We start from the raw sequence: 21,424 nt of genomic DNA, 5'->3' as shown, positions 1-21,424 counted from the left end.
TTTTAGATTTATTTTTTTAGGCATTTTAACACATTATATATATATTCCAACCAATACACAGAGCTCACATGTTTGTTTTTGTTCATGTTAAGGTTGTTATAAATATTTTTAAAAATAAAATAGATTTATTTACATCATAATGAATGTAACTTCATTGCAATTAGAAAACTTTTCATTCTTTCAATTTGTATCTATCCATTAGGTACTTAATAATTGTTGATGGATTGATCTAAGGAGCCTGTCTACAAATGAGACTGGTGAATTTTTCAGTTTCAAAAAAGCGGGGGGGGTAGCCTGTTGCTATAGATTATTGGGTCCTAATTTATTTGATAATAAAATTAGAGTAATTAATAGTCTTCTAAAAAGGTTCAGAGCAGAGATGAGTGTTAGAGGCTCAGATATTTCTGTAACTCACTCTTTTCTTCAGATAATAGTTTATGTGAGATCTTTCAAATTATCAGGGTAAAAAAGTGCAAACTGGTAAGAATAGGAAGTAAGAATCACATATTTTCAGGTAAGATTCTGCCCAAAATGCTAAGTGCTATTTACACAATAAATAGACCTAGTTTCCTAGTTACAGGTGTCTTTCCTATGTCAGTAATACGTAGGTATCTATCTTTACAACATGGAAGTATAATAAAGGGTTAAAATACTACCAAAATACTTTTATAAAGACAGTTATATATTATATAGCACATTTTGATGAGAAATTTATCAGAAAATGAAATTTAGTTTTGAATTAAAATAATTTTTCACTGCAAAAATTATAAATGTACTATAAAGGTTTTTAGACATATCTTATCCTTTCAATACAGGCAGTTCAAGGACCTGTGGAATATGAGTGATGACAAACCCTTTCTATGCACTGCCCCTGGATGTGGCCAGGTAAAGTGATCACTTTGTCCATTTGTGTATGTGCAAGTCGTTTGGGGGTTGAGTAAACATTTAAGAATAGCACTACCCCCCAGAAAATTTCTGGGGAGTATTTATAATTTTCATTTAATATGTAGAGTATTCTAGTTTGAGTTGAACATAGTCTAAAGGAATCTACCATCTATGGAAGGAAATATTCCAAATATTGTAATATACATATTAGTTAAAGCTGCTTTGTTAGATTGATAGGAAGATGTGGACAAGGAAGAGAAGAGTCAGTGCCCATGGCTATAAAATTAGTTTCATTGAAGTATATCATAATGTGGGGGTAATAAAATACAAGATAATTTTTAAATCTTAGAGAATGAGATTTAGATTAAAAATACTTTGTCTTACAGAAAAATGATGATTGTTTTGTATTATTGTAGAATTCGTTGGTAATTAACTGGAATCCTTAATATACTTGTATTTTCCAAGTCAGCTGTCTTATAACAAGAAGGCATATTTGGTTGAAAAGTTTCAGAAATTATCTTTTCACTTTTTTCAAATGAAACTTTTAAGCTATTAACCTATTAATCTAATTACTGTTGAATTCATAATTCCAAATATTATAGCAACAATAGGTCAAAATGAATGCTCATGTGTGATATCTGTATATATAGGTATGTACATGTATCTACTTTTGTGTCTGTACATACCAGTACACACATATTTCTATACACATACATATGTGTGTGTTTTATAACCTTAGTAAGAATGTATGTACCTTAATTCATGGCATTTCAGTATTATTTTAACCTGCCTTTTCAAAAGAGACTTCCATGGTATGATACGCAGGATTAGATTATCACCACATTTCCTTTAACAACCAGTTATAAAATTAAGCTCTTTTATGATTACCATATCTGAAGTAATGCAAAGAGGAAATGCTAAGTATCTCCCTTTTTTCCTTTTAATGAGAACAGGTATTTTGACTTAGTGGCTAGAGGTCAAGTCTCAGAGTCAGTTCTATCAGAAGTTCAATCCCAATCCCATCTCTGTGTGACACTGAGCAAATTGTTTGACCTTTTAATGCCTCAAGCAAATCAGGTCTGTCATGTTCCCCATCCCCTTCTTACTCCTCTTGCCTCCCCCCAAAAAAGGCTGGGGTAGAGAAATAGAATAATGAAGTAATTTTTCCCCCTAGGAAGTTTTCTTTTTTTCTTCCATTTTCCTTTAAGTAGTTTTTTCCAACTAAAGCAGGCTGTATCACATTTTGTAATTTAATACTTCGTTATATTCTTGGAGAATAGAAGGAAATTTCCCAAATCCTATGAGATTCTACATCCAGTCAAAAATTGTGTTAATGTAAATCTCTTACATAAACACATTACATAAAGTAGTTACATAGTGTTTTATCTATTATTATCAATACCATTGTCCTTGCATTATCCGTAATGAAGTGCTCCCTATATTCTTAGTATTGTACAGAGAAAACTTTATGTTACCTTTTCTGGAAAGGTAGAAGGCATACCCTGGAAAGGTATGCTCACATGTATTATATTCTAAGTTACTGTTACTAGTTGCCATTCTTCAGCAGAATGTAAGCTCTTTGAAGTCAGGGGCCGTTTGGGTTTTGGTTGTTACATTTCCAGTACCTGGACAGTGTCTACTCCTGGAAGGTACTTTGTCAAATCCTTCAATAGAGCCTGGAAAAGTATAAGTGCTTTTTCTCCCAAGAGGTCATAGCTTGAGAATCTTTAGATGCTATGAAATAATAAATAGATTGAATTTCTGAAATGCATTCTATTTGCGTCTCCAAAAGGAGACTCTATTAACTTCATTATGTTGTAGAGAGGACCTGAGGTTCTTGAAGTGTATGTCAGTTTAGTGCAACTTCTCTGTTGGGTCTACTGAACAGGAAAGGCCCCAACTATAAGCCTCAGCAGGACACCATTTGATTTCTGCAGACCAGTTTTGAAGAGTACAAAGAAGTTATTGCTTGCCCATTATCCACTTACTCATGAATTCTTTGGGTATGGTAACCCATGAAACAAGGAAAAATGTGAAATACCTCCATTTGGCCCCCTTAAGCTTCTGCATTTATGCTGTCATAGTGATAGAAATGGAGGCAGATGGTCCTAAGAATCACACCGTTTTTGGGCAACTATAAACCTTACCTTATCTGTTAATACACTAACTATGAGATCCTCATCTGTTGAACAACATATAACAAACTATAAGAGGGATGGAATTGTATCACTGTTGGTATATGGACCCTCATCACCTCATTCCTGGACTATCGCAACAGACTGCTGGTTGGTCCCTCTGCTTCAAGTGTCTTTACCACTCTAATCCATCTCGTACTCAGATGTCAAATTGAGCTCCTTGATTCACAGGTCTGACCATGTCATTTTCACCCTCTTCTTTCTTCCTCCTCCATCCCCCCTCAGTTTTTAATAAACTCTACTGGCTCCCTTCCCAGTCACCTCCAGGATCAAATATAAAATCCTCTTCGATATTAACAACTTCCCTTCCACCTTTTCAGTTTTGTTATACCTTACTCACCCTCACATTATTTGTGATCCAGTGACACTGGCCTCTTTGCTGTTTCTCTACACACTCTTTTTTACTGGCTAATTGCTGTGCCTGGAATTCTCTCCATCTTAGTTTAAGACTCCCGGTTTCCCTAGTTTCCTTCAAGCCCTAGCTAAAATCACACCTTTCTATAAGAAACCTTTGGTGATTCTGCTTTAATGCTAGTCCCTACTTTTGATTATCTCTAGTTTATCCTGTAGTTAATTTTCATACTGTCTCCTCCTGGAAACAGCTCCTTGCGAGCAGGGGCTGTCTTTTTTACTTTTTATCCTTGGAACTTGGTACAGTGCCTGGTATGTAGTAGCTATTTAATAAATGCTTGTTGACTTACCAGTCAGACAACAAAAGAAAGTTGCTTCTAAATGGAAGGAAGGCTCTTAGGCCTTTCTTGGAGAGATAAATAAAGAAGTTGGGGAAGTTGGTTTTTATCATCTATGCAAAGGCAATAAGAAGCATCATTTCATAGGGTGTTTGGTGATCTAATAAATTGTAGTGCTCAGGATAAAAATTTACCAAAAGACCACCGTGATAATAGCAGCTTATGCGGCTACTGCAGAAGATGAAGAAATTGAAATACTCTTTGGAGAACTTGAAAAGACCCTCCTTAGTAAATCACCATATACTTTGATATTTAGTGACTGAAATGCAAAATTTATAGATGCAAAGATGGCAAGAAATGTTGTTGGTTCAAGTTATTAAAGCTTAAAATTGCACTAAGACTTTTGGGAAACCCTGTATTTCATGGTTAGATAGATATGTATTAGATATGATAAGAACCCAATAACATGACTAAAAATTAAATTGCTTCTATGTTCACAAACAGGAATCAGTTAGATCAAACCATTATCCTTAATCTGTATACAGTCAGACTACTGTCTTGTTTAGCACCAAGATCAAAATTAGTACAAATCTGGAAGAATAAAAATGAGGAAAAGATATAATGTCCAATAAAACAACTCCCACATAGCTTATTTACACAGGTTATTGATGCCAAAAATGAGAAATGGATGGAGGAAAGTATATCAACACAATTATAAAAATTTCATTCAGAGATAATAACCAGTACAAATTAACTGCTGCAACAAGAAGACCAAAAATAGCCCTAAAACTGCCTTACTCAGCAGAAGACTTTGACTTGCCAGACAGAGAGATACGGCAGCTAATGGCAATATTAATTCAGAATAGGAAGTTTTTTTGTGAAATCTTAGCGGGGGGGAAATGAGTTTAAAGAAAATTGGAAAAGAGAGCAAAGAAAAATCATTCTCAGGACATACAAAGACAAAACTTGAAGGAGGAAAAACAGAAAAAAGATGGACATCCGCAAATAGAAGAGATGGTTGTTTTTAAACAGCAAACTTTTCTCTTTTTTAACCATCAAGAACCCTTCCCTTGAACTATATAGATTGAACAATAGAGCACCCTTCAATCGAACTACATAGAATAGTCTTGGATGTGCTCATAGAGGAAATTTCCTCATAGAGGAAAACTAAGTGGAGAAAGTAGCCAGATTAGAAAAAGTGTAAAGGTCTGTTCTGGAAGGAGCACAGTTTTCATAGCATCTGAAGGGAGTGATAACAGCAAAGATGTAGGAAAAATATTAAGCCTTAATACCACCTCTCAAAACAAGGAACCAAAAGTACCTTAATAATTACCTACTCATGTCCCATTTTCCTATCTATATAAAATTTTAATGAGAATAATTGCATGTACATTAAGAATGTTCTTGGCAGTGTTAGTGAAGAGCAGGCAGGCTTTTGGATGCTGTATTCCACAAGATTAAATTTTTACCTCAACTAAAGATACAGAGAATACAAGATCACGCTGCCCTGAACTTTCTGATTTATGAATGCATCTGATTAGGTAAAGCAAAACATTACCTTTAAGGCTTTCTAATAAGTATCTTTCTTGCATATGTAAACATATGACATTCCTTAAAAGAGGAAACAGGTAACCTTGATCTATTACCCTGTGATCATTTATATCAAGAGCTGTCTTTCTCATGGATGAGAGCCAGCATAGAAGTCAAGTTGAAGAGAAGGATTCTCTGTACATAGCGAGATCCAAAAGCTTTTGTTTATGTGGATGACATTGTGTTGAATGTATTAATTCCCAGGACATCACAGAGCTTCCTGAGAGTCGGTAATCATGCAAAAGAATTTGACCAACTATCCACAAAGGAAAAAAAAAACCAGTACATAAAGAGTGCCTATTGTCTGGACTATGATGGGCGTTTGGATGCACAATCTGTAGTGTTCTTTGAGCAGTGTATTAAGCTTGTACAAATCCTACAAATGTACAGTTTGATTTGTTCCCATAATTTAACAGGAAGAAGAAAGTGGACTAGATTTTTGGAAAATTACAAAGTTCTTCAAGCTTCTTTCTGAAGCAAAGGCCTATCTTTATAATTCTGAACTGGTGTGGACGTATAGCTGTAAGTCATGAAGATATGAATTCGAGGATCACCCAGAAGGCAGTGGGCAGATACATGGTGGGAATGAGCAGGTTGCAATATACTACAAAAAAGTATTTATGAAGTAGTATGAAGGATATAATCAAAGAAATGTGTGATTGAAAAACAAGATTGACTTTGCTGCATGATGAGAGATTGCAGCTGGATAGCTTGTACCTCACTGATAGTTTCACATTGTCAGGTGAACTTAAGAAAGACTTCTACACTACATTGGCTTGTATCTCCTGTGGCTCTGGAGAGCAGTCATATAAAATCAGGAGAAATTAATGGGCTGCACCTGCATCATTGGAGAGAATACCTACTTTGATGAGATTATAGATCCACTAAAGTATTAGAGTGCTTATCACAAGAGAAATAAAATGTCAATTTGGCATATATATACACGTGTGTGTGTGTGTATAAATCTGCTTTTGTAATATGGTCATAATGTATAAAGAATCTTATTTTGAATGTAAGTAGACTAAATCTATTTGCCTTTTATACCTAAGTGAATTTTACAGGTATAAAAAACTATCCTACAGAATAGTTTGTTAGTTATGTTGTAGTATGTTCCATTTGAAGTCTCAGTACACAAATGGGACTGTTTTTAAATTAGCAACTTTTTATGTGAGCAGGTGGCTATAGAATCATTTTTGAAAATTTTGTTAAATTTATTCAGGATATGGGATGTAGCCAAAATGTAACTTAAAAGTAAGAACTTAAAATTCAAGTGAATATTGCCCCAGCAGAATTTTGGGAAGCTCTACGTTTATGTCATCAATGCCATAACCTAAAAACAATTTTGAAATTGTTTGCAGAGCAACAACATATCATTTTGGATAGCCTCAGAGGTGGCAGCTATTCTTCTTTTGAAGATTTTATTTTATTTTTTTCAAATAGTCAAAAGTTGCCTGACTCAGGAATGAATGATTGGATTGAAAAGTGAAATGTAACTATAAAATAATTAGGTTCATTTATCTTTTATGACTTATACTCTGACTACAAGTCTAGTTGTTTTTCTTGGGAACAATTCCGAATTTTTTTTAGGTAATAGAAGCATCTTCAAACTAAATTATGTAGTTTCGTAAAGTGACCACTGCAGAAGACAGCACTCATTTGGAAGCATAAATTCAAGCCATGTTGTCTTTTTTCTTAAAAAAATATTACTTTATTGTCACACTTTCTCCATGTACTAGCCACAACAAAATCTAGCTAGTGTCAGCAGTAAACAATTAATATTAAATCTTGTAAAGTATTAATAGTTTGCTCATTAAATAGGCTTTAAAAGTATCAACAATGTCCTTGAAGTTAAATGGTCTAATTTATCAAATACTGCTGCAGATTTTTTATAGCTAGTTAAGGTTGACATTCTGATTTAGATACTTCAATATAAAATTAACATTAACTTTAAATTTTATACCTATAAATTACTAAACATGTGATGGAGAAAACCTTATTTTACTGAAGCTCTAAAATGTCATTTGTCACCTGCTGCTCCTTTTTTTTTTAATATGCAACAAAACCTATGTTGCTATTTTGGTATTCCATGTATTTGTGGGAAATCATCACTAATTTATTGAAATTCATTTTGAAGTAGCATTCCAAATAATTCAATAAAAATATCAGATTTTATATTATAGAAGACTTCATTTCATATTAGAACTTGGTTTCAGTGACATATATTCATTTTAAATGGAGTTTGCATTGAAAAGCAGTGCTTCATATTGACAATATGTTTGCCTATGAAGGATATGTAAATATTGATAAAACTATTTCCTTAATATTTAATCTAAAATTTTAATGTTTTAGCATATAAGAAACTTATCATGGTTTTCAATTTTTTGTTGTGGTTTTAAATAGTATAAAATAAGGCCCTTTCACATACACCTGCTAAGTCTTTTTTTCAACAGGCCTAGCATTTGAGAATGGCACTGTAAAGTGTTCAGTGGTGAGTTTAAAAGAAAAACATCTATTAAACAAGATGATGATAATCAGTAACTTCCTTTAGTTACATAGACCATAATCAACCTAAGTAATTTTGGGAGCCTTTGAAATATATTGACCTATTGGAGACCTCGCATTACAATCAGTGTGCTTTAATTTATCTATACAATAAGGCTGACTGATAATCAATGAATCACAGATTTGTGGATCGATAGATTCTTTGGATGTCTTTCTGTGTGCGTTCTGTAAGATTTCGGAACCACAGAACTGTCTTCCAGATGTCATAGAGTTTATAAAAATCATCCTGTTATATAGAGCATGAAGAAATCATCTGGTTTATCTGCCTGCTTCTTGGCAGGTCACTCTTAACTACCTAAAATAATTATTTTCCTTAACTTTTAAAGAACTCCAGAGATAGATCCCCTAAACATTCCCTAATTACCATTTCTAAAGCTTAATCAGATCTTACACTCAAGAAATATTTTTGTAGTGAAGCAAATATTCTTGCACTCATGAAAGTTCATATTATTGTTCTTTGTTTTAAAGAATGAATTCATTATTCTTGGCTGGTTGTGCAGTGGATAATAATTTGGATTATGATTTTGCAAAACTGTGTTTTTATTGCAAACAGGTCAGCCATATATTTTAGGTAGCCTCATTGTTTATTTGTTTGGTATTAGGTAATCTAAATTACTGGAAGGCAGAAATAGCATTTCTGCTATTCTCATTTCTGCTAATCTCATTTTAATGTTATCCTTCTATCTTTATCATGGGACTTAACTTAGAATCACATTCTTTTAGTACATTATTATATAAAAAAATATACTTTGACTAGATCCTAGACCAATTATCCTTGTTTCAAAGTCCACTCTATAGTAACTTTTAGTGAGGATTCAGTGCTTGTTCTTGATAGCTGATGAGAAAACCATTGACAGTATTGCTCTCTTGTATACCCAAGTGTGGCTAAATAAACTGTTGTTGAACTGTAATCTCTTTGACATTTGATGTACATTTGAGCTTTCTTGATGGTATCAATACAGATAGAGTATATCTTAGGCTTATTTTATTACGTTTTCAAATAGTAACTAATTGCCTTACTGCCATTGGATATTTTCTTTCATATGTAGAGATTCTAAAAAGGTTGTTTTCTGAAATTTTTGCTTGGAAGAGGACCAGATTGTTTACCCACACTCTCAGTAGTTATTTGCTATTGCTATAATGTCAATGAGTCTTCTCATTATTTTTCCTGCAAATATATAGTATTGTTGAACAGTATAATCCCAGGTAGCAGATCTGAGTGGCTACTTTACACTCTATAATAATGATGAAAAGCTTTTGACACCAAGTTGTTCTGATTTTTATCATCTGTCGATTCAATTTGTTCTTTGTGAATTCAACCATCAGCTTTATTGCAATTTCTGTATAACCGTCTTAAGTTTCTAAAGATACTTGTAGGAAGTTGTGTTGAAAGACAGTCTCAGGGGATCAGGAACATTAGTTAAACAGATAAGTTTATTATTATATTTTTAACATGGTTGCAAAAATCAGTTGAAGAAGGCTATCTCTGTTTTTTTTTTTTCCTTTTGGGGATGAGAATGGGCATGCAATTCTTGAGTGTTTGTTTCAATATTTTGCACACGTCTCAGGTCTCTCAAAATTTGTTACTGTCTCAAGATCCCATACAGGCTATGGAACTGAGAGGCAATTGGCATAAGAAAATTAGACCTGGATTCATGCCCTAATACTGCCACTAAATTCTTGACATTGGACAAATAATGATACTTTTTTGAGCTTCAAATATTCTGATCTATAAATTGGCAGCAGAGGGATGTGGTAGAATGGATTATTTGAAAAGTTCCATTAAGGTCTTACTGTTCTTTGAATCTTTTGGTTTTGTTAAATTCACAAATATAATAGTGTTGGTCCGTGTAGTCTTACCCATAATATGTTTCAGCCTAAAGCCACACTAATGCCTGATACCAACCTTTTCTTAATGTAGCAAATGTTAAGCAATATCTCAATATTTATTAGCAGTCATCCTCTGCTTCATTTTAAGATTTTGGTAGATTTATTATCCATATCTTATTCTTAATTACTGACTACTGTATCAATTTTCTTTAAAAGTTAGATCATAATCCATTTTGTTCTAATGGCATGATACTTATGTATGCTAGATACCCTCTGTATCAGTGATAAATATATTTGGTATCTTTATCCTCATAGATAGAGCCTCTATAAGCCTTGCAAATTATAGTTAAAGTTGAATGAATGTTATACATGTTGGGTAAACTAAATCACGTTTTCCCATTTGCTTCCTTGATAAATTTCTGAAATGATATTCTAGGGGATTTTATTTGGCAGTAGTTGCTATCATTTAGTTTTAAAGGCCTCTTTTTTAGAGGGAGAAGAATATTTTCTTTAGGAAACACTAAGAACAGTTTGGCTGGAGTGCTGAATAGTGAGCAATAAATTTAGAAAGATAAGATAAATCGTAAAAGGCTTGTAATAGCCAGAAAGAGGAGCTTGTATGTCATCTCGGAGGCAAAAGGGAGCCAGTGGAGCTTCTTGAGCAGAAGAGTCATATGGTCAGACCTATGCTACAGGAATATCATTTTGGCAGCTGAGTGGAAGATGAATTGGGTAAGGAAGAGACTAAATTCAGGGAGACCAATTAGGGGGCTCTTGCAGTAATAGAGATAAGAAGTAATGAAAGCTTGACTTGAGATGGTGGCCTTGTGAATGGACAGAATGGGAAAGAGCGTGGAGACAGACTTGACATGACTTGACAACTGACTAGATACGAGAGGTGAAAGAAAGGCATTAATCAAGAGTTATAAACCTAGGGGACTAGAAGGATATGGTTCCTTCCACAGGAATAGGGAAGTTGAGGAAGAACAGATGATTTAGTGGTAGGGAAAGATAACAAGTTCTGTTTTGAATATTCTGAATTTAAAGTGTTATTCAGGTAATTATGTTTAGTATGCAGCTGAACTAAGGTTAGTCTTACCTATTTAAACCCCAGGGGTCATCTGCCTAGACATCATGATTCAAACCCATAGCAGTTAGATAGGTGAGAGGAAGAAACTAAGGTTTTAACAGATCACTCCAAGGTGATCAGACCCTGGGATACCACTTAATGCTAAACTGTTACAGGCTGATTTTATAAACTGGAATGTGGTCTTAATTATTTGCTGATACCTATTTAGTAAACAGAGTTCTTTGGTCTGCAACACAGAGTACCCTTTTCCTGGCAGCAAGGAACTTGGAAAACAAATTGGTAATCATAAAGTTGCTTAGCAAGCATGGAGTGAGAACCAGGGGGTGTTGGACAATCTTATGTCACATTCAGGACTGTGAGAACTTAAGAGAATTATATGATCTCTGTCCTTTTAGAGAGAACACCTTTTTAATAATTGGGACATCTTCCAGGTACAACATGGATTGTGACAGAACACATTCGTATTTCAACAGTTGTCCCCATTAAACTGTGAGCACCTTGAGAATAGGGATCATCTTTTGGCTTTCTATTATCCCTAGAACTTAACACAGTGCGTGGCACATAATAAGTACTTAATTAATGTTTATTGCCTGATTGGTTGACTTAGGCTCCATTTAGACTACCACCTTTCTTTTTGCATTTGTCATGAACAAATTTTAGCTTACCCTACTTTCAGATTGGTAATATCTGGGAGAAATCCTAACCCTTTAAGCAGTTTGGGAAACAGTCTAGCATTATTTCATTCAATTTGGGTTGATAATTAAGTAACTTCAGTTTTTCAGGGGGTTATATTTTCTGGCATTGTCCCTAAATTCAATGGGAGAGGAATGCTAGCTTCAGAGCTACTAATCCCAGAATTTAAGAATTGGAAGATGCCTCAGACACCATTAGTCCAACTTGTACCTGACCAAGAATCGCCTTCTGTGCCAGTGTCATGTAATCACCTTCTACTTCCCCTTCAGTGGGGAGGCTGAGAGGAAGGAGGGTGACGGGAGGAGTTTTTTTATTCACATCAAACCTAACTACCCCAGTGCATATTGTTTTGAACTTAGGGTAATCACCCTATATTTTAATTTTCCTATGTAATTTTCTAAATACTGTATACCTGCACTTTACCTGTATGTCCCTTATCTGTCTCTTTAGGACAAGTAAGTGGTATTTGGTTCTTTTGCTTGGTATCTGTGGTGCTTCCATCAGAGTTGTTCTTATAAACCTAGTCCAAGGGGATTTTGTATGCTATTGTATTGATGTGTACATTCCAAGCACATAGTGTTAAATAGTCTAGATCAGTCTAATATTTTCTTGAAGCCTGATTGGTAACAGCAAATTTCATGAACTGTGGATGGTAGTATATGCATTAAGAAGGGAAATGATAATTGTGAAATCCCCTGAGGATAGTAGGGAATTGATTACAATTGCTACCCCAGCAGTGAAAAATTCTGAGGCACAGTCATGGAGAAGAGAAAATACATTTCTGTTCCTTGTTCTGCAAGCTAATTGCAAATCTGGCATTAGAAGGAGGTATGGTCTCTAGATCTGCTAATAGAATTAAGACTTCTAGATCTACTGGTCTATTGTGACTGAGTCACAATATACTAATAAAGATAGATAATTTCAGATGGGCTTTTATGATTTAATTAAAGCTTTGGCAAGAGTTTGGGACATATTATGTAATGGCCTCAAAATATTACACAGTTGCAAGAACTTGAACAACCCAAAATTCAGCTGACAAAATAATGTAAGATGCCACACTTTTAAAGATACATTAATCATGCTACCTTATAAAATAATGAGCTCCCCATTGTTTGCAATGTTCAGATAGAGACTAGATGGCTAACTGCCAGGTTGAAAGATAGAAGAGATTCTTGTACTGGTTGTGAAGTTGGACTAGATTTACCTCCAAGATACCGTTCTAGTCCAAGATTCTGATCTTAGGTAACAGGTAACAGATGATTAATTTTTCCTCTTTTCAAACATTTCATCAAAGACCCAGGAACATTAATGATTAAGAAAGGGTTTTCCATTTAGCCCGTTACGTTTAGCATAGTGACTTCTCAGGGCAGCTAGATGGCACAGTAAGTAGAGCACTGGCCCTGGAGTCAGGAGGACCTGAGTTCAGATTTTGCCTCAGATACTTAACACACTAGCTGTGTGACCTTGGGCAAGTCACTTAACCCCAATTGCCCTGCCTTCCCCCTCAACCCGCCCCCCCAAAAAAGCATAGTAAATTCTTACATATGGTAAGAGCAATATTTTTTGAGTGAATGATTGGATTCTAGGTTTTTAAAAGAAAATCAGGTTAATTTAGTGAACAATGGATCTTCAGCCCTGCCCACACCCCGAAAACAAAACAAAATGTGCAGGCAGATGAAGACAATTGATACATCTATAAAAATAAAATCAGTAGATTAAATGATAATGTAAGATCTTTTCCAACTCTCAGATTCAGTGATTTTAAGAGATACTTCTGTTGAGGAAAGAGCAACACTGTTGAAGTGGGAAGGGAAAGGAGAAGTGGATGCCTTCATATGAGTATACAAAGTATTTAAACTTAAAGAGAAATCTAAGTCTAGCAAATCTGTGTACATGTATGCACATTGCTTTTTTTCTCATCAGAATAATTGTTTAAACTTTGTAATATTTTCTTCATTGCATAAATAGGTGTTGCTTCCATAGACAATATACTTCATACAACTTAGCAGAGCACTAAAAAAAAAAAATGCTATCTAGCAGAGCTCCACACTTTTAATGGAAAGATAGACTCTTGGTGACAAATTTTATAAAAACCTAACCTATGTAGACCACTTGGGACTTTTTTTTTCTTATAAGGATTTCATAACATTGATAAGTAGATTGTGATCCATTCAGTATTTCATAGATTTGCATTTGATTCCAAACTTCCAGGATATATTGTCTAATATTTTAAGGTTCTTAGAACAATGGGGCTGTCATTCTTTAGTTATTCATTAGAGAATTTTAGTCACAATACGTTTTTAGAATCATTAGTTTTGGTGAAGAGGTAAAGTATATGTGATTATGAACACTGGAAGATACAGCTCCTAGAGAAATATAGCTCCTAGCTGAAGGGTAATCTGGTGCAGAAAAAGGCCCACAGAACTCTGCTTGAAGCAGATTAAAATGTAGTTGGGAAATGTGAGTTTGACACTACTAATCTAGTGCAGTATGCATCTGAGCAGGAATCCTTTGCTTGGTTTAGTTTTGTAAAGTGATTTCTCTGGAATCCTAATTATATCAATCAATGGTAAACTTTCTTTTTCGAATATAAAATATGTACATTTAATAAATGTTTCTTTGAAGCAAGTTGATGTGCTGAAGGTAGTAGGCATTACAAAGGTTTATATTTGTACTCATTTGAGCATATAAACAATTCATGTTAGGACACATAGAATCTGATATGTAGCAAATAGCATAGAAAATAGTACATGCCCAATTTTAGGGAAGACTTTGTGTTTTTATAACGACAAAGTTAATTTTAAGTGAATTTTAAAATGTTCTCCCGTTCCATTTTAAAGCAACTTTTGTTAGAGTAAGTTCAAAAGCATTTAACATAAATAAGTTTTTTTAATTAGTAAAACTGAGAACTAGTTGGGGAACTAGTTGATTATTAACACAGTAAGTGTTTTTTGTGTGTGTAATACTCATCTGCATGTTCTTCTATATAGTCCTAAATTAAAGTTGCCCAATCTCAGGCAAGTCCTTTCATTCAACTTGCAGGGTCATTTTATGTGTGTGGCCCATTATGTATACAGTTTAATGTCAGAATATAAAGAATGCAAATTTTTTCTTGATTTGTCTAAGACTAATATTTTCAGAACAATTTCTCAAATTCAGATTAGTATTTAAGCTAGTTTGTTTTAATGTAAGGTGGTAAGTATTTTTTTAAATCTTGAAAAATGAAATACTGTCTTCAAAAGTCAGTTATTTTTAGAAAGTGTTCATTTGCTATGGAATATAGAATCATAAAATGTTATGCCTTAACATGGAAATTAATGCAAGACTACAAATTTATATTGTTTATTTAATTTGATTTTTTAAAATTGTTCATCACAAATGGGTTGTGCAGATTAAGGATACATTTTTGTAGTATTTATTCTTAGATTTTTAGGGTGCTTCTGTCTGATCACTTGGTATCTACTATGTTATCTATACTAACAAACATAGATTCCTTTGTAGTTAACAGATAAACTGCTACTTCAATGTTAATGGTGGTTTTACATGTTGTGGAAATGAATTTCCATATCATATTATTTATTTTGATCAAATTGAAAATCTTAACTATATTTTAAAACTTTTTGCCACAGCGTTTTACCAACGAGGATCATTTGGCTGTCCATAAACATAAACATGAGATGACACTGAAATTTGGTCCAGCTCGTAATGACAGTGTCATTGTGGCTGGTTAGTATATGCTTTTATTAATAGCTTATATACATCGTTCTCCTGGAATGTGCACAATTTTTGTGTATTTTCTGTACATAATTGTGTGATACCTTTTACACTGGTGAAAAATGCCAATAATTTCATTTGCAATAAATGTTTGCAACATGTATTTTACCCATTACATATCCATTTCCACTTCTGACCATTCATTCACTTTTTTTATGTACTTTTAAATGTAGGTTTCTTTGTCAATATTGTGGAATTAGTGGGAACTTTGTTGAGCATGCATAATAAGGGTAAAGGTTGCTAATAATTGAATTTGTGGTATTAAGTGAATGTTACTTTCGACTTTCTTGAACCTTATTTGCTGAGTATTGTAGAAATTACTTATAAGGCCCAAACACCTGTCTGCTATTAGGAAGAACAATTAGCAAATTCATGAGTTTGGATTCTGTTTACGCTTCTCTTCATGCTAATTTTATCTGTGAAATAAGATGTTCTACCTAGATTTAAAATCATTAGTGACCCTGAATAAAAGAAAAAGAATTTGGAATTTATTCTCCCAACAGTGCCTAAAATTTAGTCACCATTTTTCTTTCCCGAAACATATTAAAACACATAACTTTATTAATTTGTTGTGAAAATAGAAACAGAATTAGTGAATTTGCTAATTGTTTTTCCCTGCTCTTGTAGGTAATAGAATTTTTTCCATATATGTATATGCAGATACATATTTGTATCTTTACTGAAGTTCCATATTTAATGGGTAACTGCTATGGAAAAAAACAAACATGGAAGTTTTTATTTGATAATTTTACACAAAATTGTAAATATTCTTTGCATTGCCTCATAAAATTAACAAGAACCATATTCAAATTTTTAAAAAATCATTACGAACTGCTCATTTGTCTTTGAAAATTTGTATTCAATTTCCCAGAGCATTTAAGGCCTTGAATTAAGTTAAAAAATCACACATAGTCTAAATAGTACTTTTTTTAGTGAACCTCTGAAGGATAATATTTGCAAAAATGATACTGTACCTTAAATATAATACTTGAAAATAGATACATTGTCCAAGAGAGTTTTTAAATCGTGCCACTTAAGAATTACTGAATGTGCAATATATTTGGAGGAAGAGATAGAATGGTGTGTAGTATTATTTACAATTGCAATGTTCAAGATATTTGTAATGAAAAACTAGATAATAGGGGCAGCTAGGTGGCACAGTGAGTAGAGCACCGGCCCTGGAGTCAGGAGGACTTGAGTTCAAATCTGGCCTAAGGCACTTGACACATTTACAAGCTGTATAACTTTGGGCAAGTCGCTTAACCCTAACTGCCCTGCCTACACCCCTTCAAAAAAAAACAGACCAGGAAAAACTAGATAATAGAACATCTCAGAATATTTAAAAATTATTCATGATAGATAAATTAATAAACTTTCAAGAATGCCTTCATTTTTATCTTGATCTTAGAAATATTCTTTCTCTCAAGATTTCATAGTTGCAAATTATGTCCTTAAATGTATACAGGGAAAAATGAATAAACTTTTTTTAAAAATATCCAAACAGAAGGACAAAAGGAAGACAGGATATGCATTTCTAGATTGTCTTAGGTATTGTACACTTAACATTAGGAGTTTGCCTAGAACAAACTTGATTTCACAATCCTAGAGTAGCATGAACACTGTGATTCTTTACTCAGAAGCATATAATCACTAAGTTGGAAGGGACTTCAGAAGTCATCTCTGATCCAGTATGGACCTGAATTAGAAGAATCCTTTCTACAGCATACATAAGTGGTCATCCAGCCTTTGCTTGAAGACCTCCAGTCATGGACAACCCATTACTTAGAACTTCTGTAGATTAATTTTTTAGATGTAACTTTATGCCTAAATTTAGGCTTGAGGTTTTATATAAGGAGAAAATTTCTTAACAATTAGTGGCCCAAAATTGAATAGGACACTCCAGGAAGTAGTGGGTTCTCCCTTACTGGCAGTCTTCAAGTAAAAGGTAAATGGCTCCTTGGCAGGCATTTTGTCGGGGATTTTCCCCCCAAATACATGTTACATTAAGTAGTCACTGAAATCCTTTCCAATTTAGAAATTTTTTAATTCTGTGAATATTTTATAATGGACCCTCCAAATTGTTGAGGCATCTTGGTGGCATAGTAGAAAGAGCTCTGGACTAAATCAGGAAGACTTGAGTTCAAATTCAGTCTTAGACACTTAGTAGCTCTGTGACCCTGGGCAAGTCACTTATCTCTGTCTGCTTAAGTTTTCTCACCTGTAAAATGGTTAATCTCAGAACCTTCTCCCAGGATTGTTATGAGGATCAAATGAGTTAACTTTTAGGTAAACACTCAGCAAACGCCATATAAGTGCTGTTTTGTTTTTAATGCCTTGCCCTAACAGTCTTTCTTGAATAACTGGTTTTCAAAAAAGCTAATGTATACCTTCTGAACAGTTATGTCAGCATTGAGTGTTAAATAGACTCATTTTAACCAATAATCTTAAATTATTGGAGAATACTATTTTAATTTGCTCTTGAGGAAGTAGTGAAGACTAGAAAAGAGAAGAAACATTCTTAAAACTTTAATTCCACCTTCTCAGAGTACTACCTTATACTTCCATGAGCTCAGATTTTGAATTTGTGTTTAAATTTATAAGTCGTGGAATTTGACATATTTAAAAGCATCAAATAAAAACATCCATATATACATATATAAGTTAATCATTTTGATTATGCAACATATAATTTTTAATATTCATCAATACTCACCATATTAATGGTTGTATTTGTGTTGACATTTGAGTTCTCATTCTTAATGGCTTGTTTTGTTTTATGTCTTCTTTCATTTATGGCCACTTTACATTTTACTATATTCATTGATAAAAATTGATTAAGCTAAACCTTTTTTAAATAAAAACTTGTTACTTTTTTCCCCCTTGTCCTAGTGAGAACAGTTGAATAAACAAGTCAGCACACACACATAGTGTGTTAATTAATCATTGATGGACACGAGATGAAATATATACAGTTACACTGGAAATTAACTATACAACTTTCTTCCTTAGGAGCATGTTACAGGATTGCTTTATAGATAGATAAGTGTTACATAAAAAGATAATGCTGTAATGAAATCCTTTTAAAACTTTAAACAAGACTCCAAGCCATGCACAGGCTCCAAGAAAGACCTGTATTGTACCAAATTATGAACACAATGAGTCACAATATAATAAAGATATATTGTATTTATACTAATATGTATACATGCATATGTGTGTGTATATATATATGTGTACACATACACACACATACGTATATATGCAAACGTATATACAAAAAATACTTGTGGTTTTTTTTGTGTGTGTATACTTGGTGTTTTTTTATGTGTGTGTGTATATATACATACACACATATGCATGCATACACACATATATTAAAAATACACAAATGTTTTCTGTAACTGTGTAGACCCAAATCAAATACTAGCAAATTAATGTTTGTAGCAAAGATAGAACAATTAGGAAATTCATAAATTATCAGTTCACCTGTTTGAATTTTCATTGATGTGCTTGAAATTTAGAGTTTATTTTTCACATCAGGGAGATAGTATCAGAAAATACTTTGATTAGCTGAACCTGGCTCCTTGGTTTGAACTGCAAGATACGTTAAAATTTGTACACAATTTCATGTGATAATAATGCTGATTAAAGCAGAAGTCGTAGTTATACAGATTAATAGACATTGGAAATAAAAGGCTAAATTGTCACAATGCATAAATCTGCTATTTGTTCCTCATTCAGTAGCAGGCATTTTTATTTTAGCTGTGGTGTGTGTATATACTATATACATGTTACTATATGTAGTAGGTACACACAAATCCAAATATCTTAGTATCTTTACTAAGTTAGAAAACACAAGTATTACTATTACTTGTTAATGTACATGGTGTGGAAGATATATTTTTGACACTTTGCTTACTTGATACAAACATAGGTAGCATTTAAAATTGAGCTAGCTTTTGAACATGGTAAGTAGATATTTTAAGATCTTAAAAATATTTTCTCTGTGGTATTATTATATTGACATTTTAGCCTGCCTATTAAGCTTTATTACCCCCCCCTTTCCCCCCCCCAAAAAAACTGATTTCAATATAAATTATCAAAAGTTGGTGGGAGGGAAAGTTTATAAATAAGACCTTTTCTTTGATTTTTTTTCTTAAAGCTTATTCATTTTCAGCTACTTCTATTTTGCATTTTCTTACAGAGAAACCTAAAATGACTGTACTGACATGTTGGATAGTAGTAACGATTTTGATTAAAAATAATTGATTCCTGAGCACATTGGTATAGCCAGCTATCCCACTGATGAGCAGGAAAGACTTCTCTTAAACTTATTTCTATAAAGGAACCTTTATAGAGGAGCCTTTTGTTTGCTGTAGAAATTTAACTAAATCTTGTTTGCTTTAAAGGAAGAGTTCTTTCCAAAGAAAAGATAAGCAGCTGACTGAATCAATTATTTGCTGTTTTTGTGTTAATAGCCAAAATTTAGAGTATCTTTTCTGATACTTAAAATGATATATGATTATTTCTTTACATTTAATTTCAGATCAGACACCAACACCAACACGATTCTTGAAGAACTGTGAAGAAGTGGGTTTGTTCAATGAGCTAGCGAGTCCTTTTGAAAATGAATTCAAAAAAGCCTCAGAAGATGACATTAAAAAAGTATGTTGGCAATGCTTGCACTTTAAAGACTTCATAAGGATACTGCTAGCTATTATTGTAGTATCTTGATTCATGTGTTTGCCTGTTTACTTTATTTCTATTTTGCATTTAATGACTTTATTTTAATGAACATTTGCATTTAGATGCCTCTAGATTTATCCCCTCTTGCAACACCCATCATAAGAAGCAAAATTGAAGAGCCTTCTGCTGTAGAGACATCTCATCAGGATAGTCCTTTACCTCACCCAGAATCCACTACCAGTGATGAAAAGGTTAGATATTTATATTTATTGGGAAAATTCAAATTTAACAGAATAAATTAGTCACCATCCTAAAGCTTTATACTCTGAATAAATTGTACATTTAATAAATGAGTATAAACTTACTATACCATCTTGTTGACAGTTGTATGTATGACAACAAGCATTATAATTAAAAAAGAAAACTCAAGGATTTCAGAAAAATAAAGATTATATGTATGTTGAATAATAATATCACCTTTGTTATAGACAAAAACAGAGGGAAACAATTTTAGGTATAAATTAGGATATTAATACAAAACAGAGAATTCAAACTTATGACTCAGTTTCTTTGGTAGGTTTTTCTGACCTGCATGTTGTAGATATAAGCCTGTATGTTAATTAACAGATCATCATATCATTTATGTAAATCTACATATGCAGTCTATCTACATCCATGGCAGTATCATTTCTGTTTTTATTATTTTTCATCCTTATCTAAATGCTTTCTTACAGGCTTACAGCCTTAAGTTCCTGCCTTTCTTTTCTATGCCTTCTAAACATACAGTGCTACTTCTACACACTTTGTCTTATGTTGTAACTTATCTGTTTCTCCTAGAGCCAATATCATGTTTCCTCACATTTTTTTTTAGCACCTCTGAATCTTCGTTATATTTCTGTGGATCGTAGAAAGTTGCAGCTTCTTCAGAAGGTCCATATTCATACTTTATAGTAAGAACCTTATACTTGACATGTAATTCCAGTGATTCAGAATTCCTTTCACATTCAGTTCGATAAATATTAAGTTCCTACCATGTTCAACGTACTAGGACAATAAAGATGAAAAACTATGTAATGTTTGCCTTTAAAGAGTTCATAATCTACTGGAGTTTATAATGAATAATTGGAAATTTTTCTCTTCTCTGTCATTCTTTCACTGAACTAGCCTCTACATGGTTTTGTTTCCTCTCTGCCCCTCCAGAATCTGCTTCTACTTTTCTTCCTGAACAGATTATTTTTTCCAATCTGATTTAGTAATAACCCTTTACTCTCTCTGGTAAGCTGGAGTATAGAGGGTGGTCCTTCCACCTTCACATGGAGGGAGATCAGGTTGCATTTTCAGCACATGTGTTAGTGAACCCATTATCCCTCAGTCTCACAGCATGACCATAATATAGTGCGGCCTACTTGTTGCTGCCACACATATCTCTC

The 21,424-nt window shown here is 33.4% G+C and overlaps 1 protein-coding gene across 6 annotated transcripts in view; it reads left to right on the top strand.

The window, feature by feature from the left end:
• Positions 1-21,424, top strand: part of ATF2 (activating transcription factor 2) — a 121,908-nt gene that overhangs the window by 46,269 nt on the left and 54,215 nt on the right. For 4 of the 6 annotated variants that reach the window (XM_036744575.1, XM_036744577.1, XM_036744579.1 and 1 more), the window contains 4 exons: positions 816-885; positions 15,164-15,260; positions 19,855-19,973; positions 20,117-20,245. In XM_036744575.1, coding sequence (XP_036600470.1) covers positions 816-885; positions 15,164-15,260; positions 19,855-19,973; positions 20,117-20,245 — 415 coding nt within the window. The remainder of the gene's footprint in view (positions 1-815; positions 886-15,163; positions 15,261-19,854; positions 19,974-20,116; positions 20,246-21,424) is intronic. The other 2 variants (XM_036744581.1, XM_036744580.1) reach the window with 1 other exon arrangement.

Source organism: Trichosurus vulpecula, chromosome 2, assembly GCF_011100635.1.
Source record: "Trichosurus vulpecula isolate mTriVul1 chromosome 2, mTriVul1.pri, whole genome shotgun sequence".
Taxonomy (NCBI): Eukaryota; Metazoa; Chordata; class Mammalia; order Diprotodontia; family Phalangeridae; genus Trichosurus; species Trichosurus vulpecula.
This window is presented reverse-complemented; position numbering and strand designations above follow the sequence as displayed.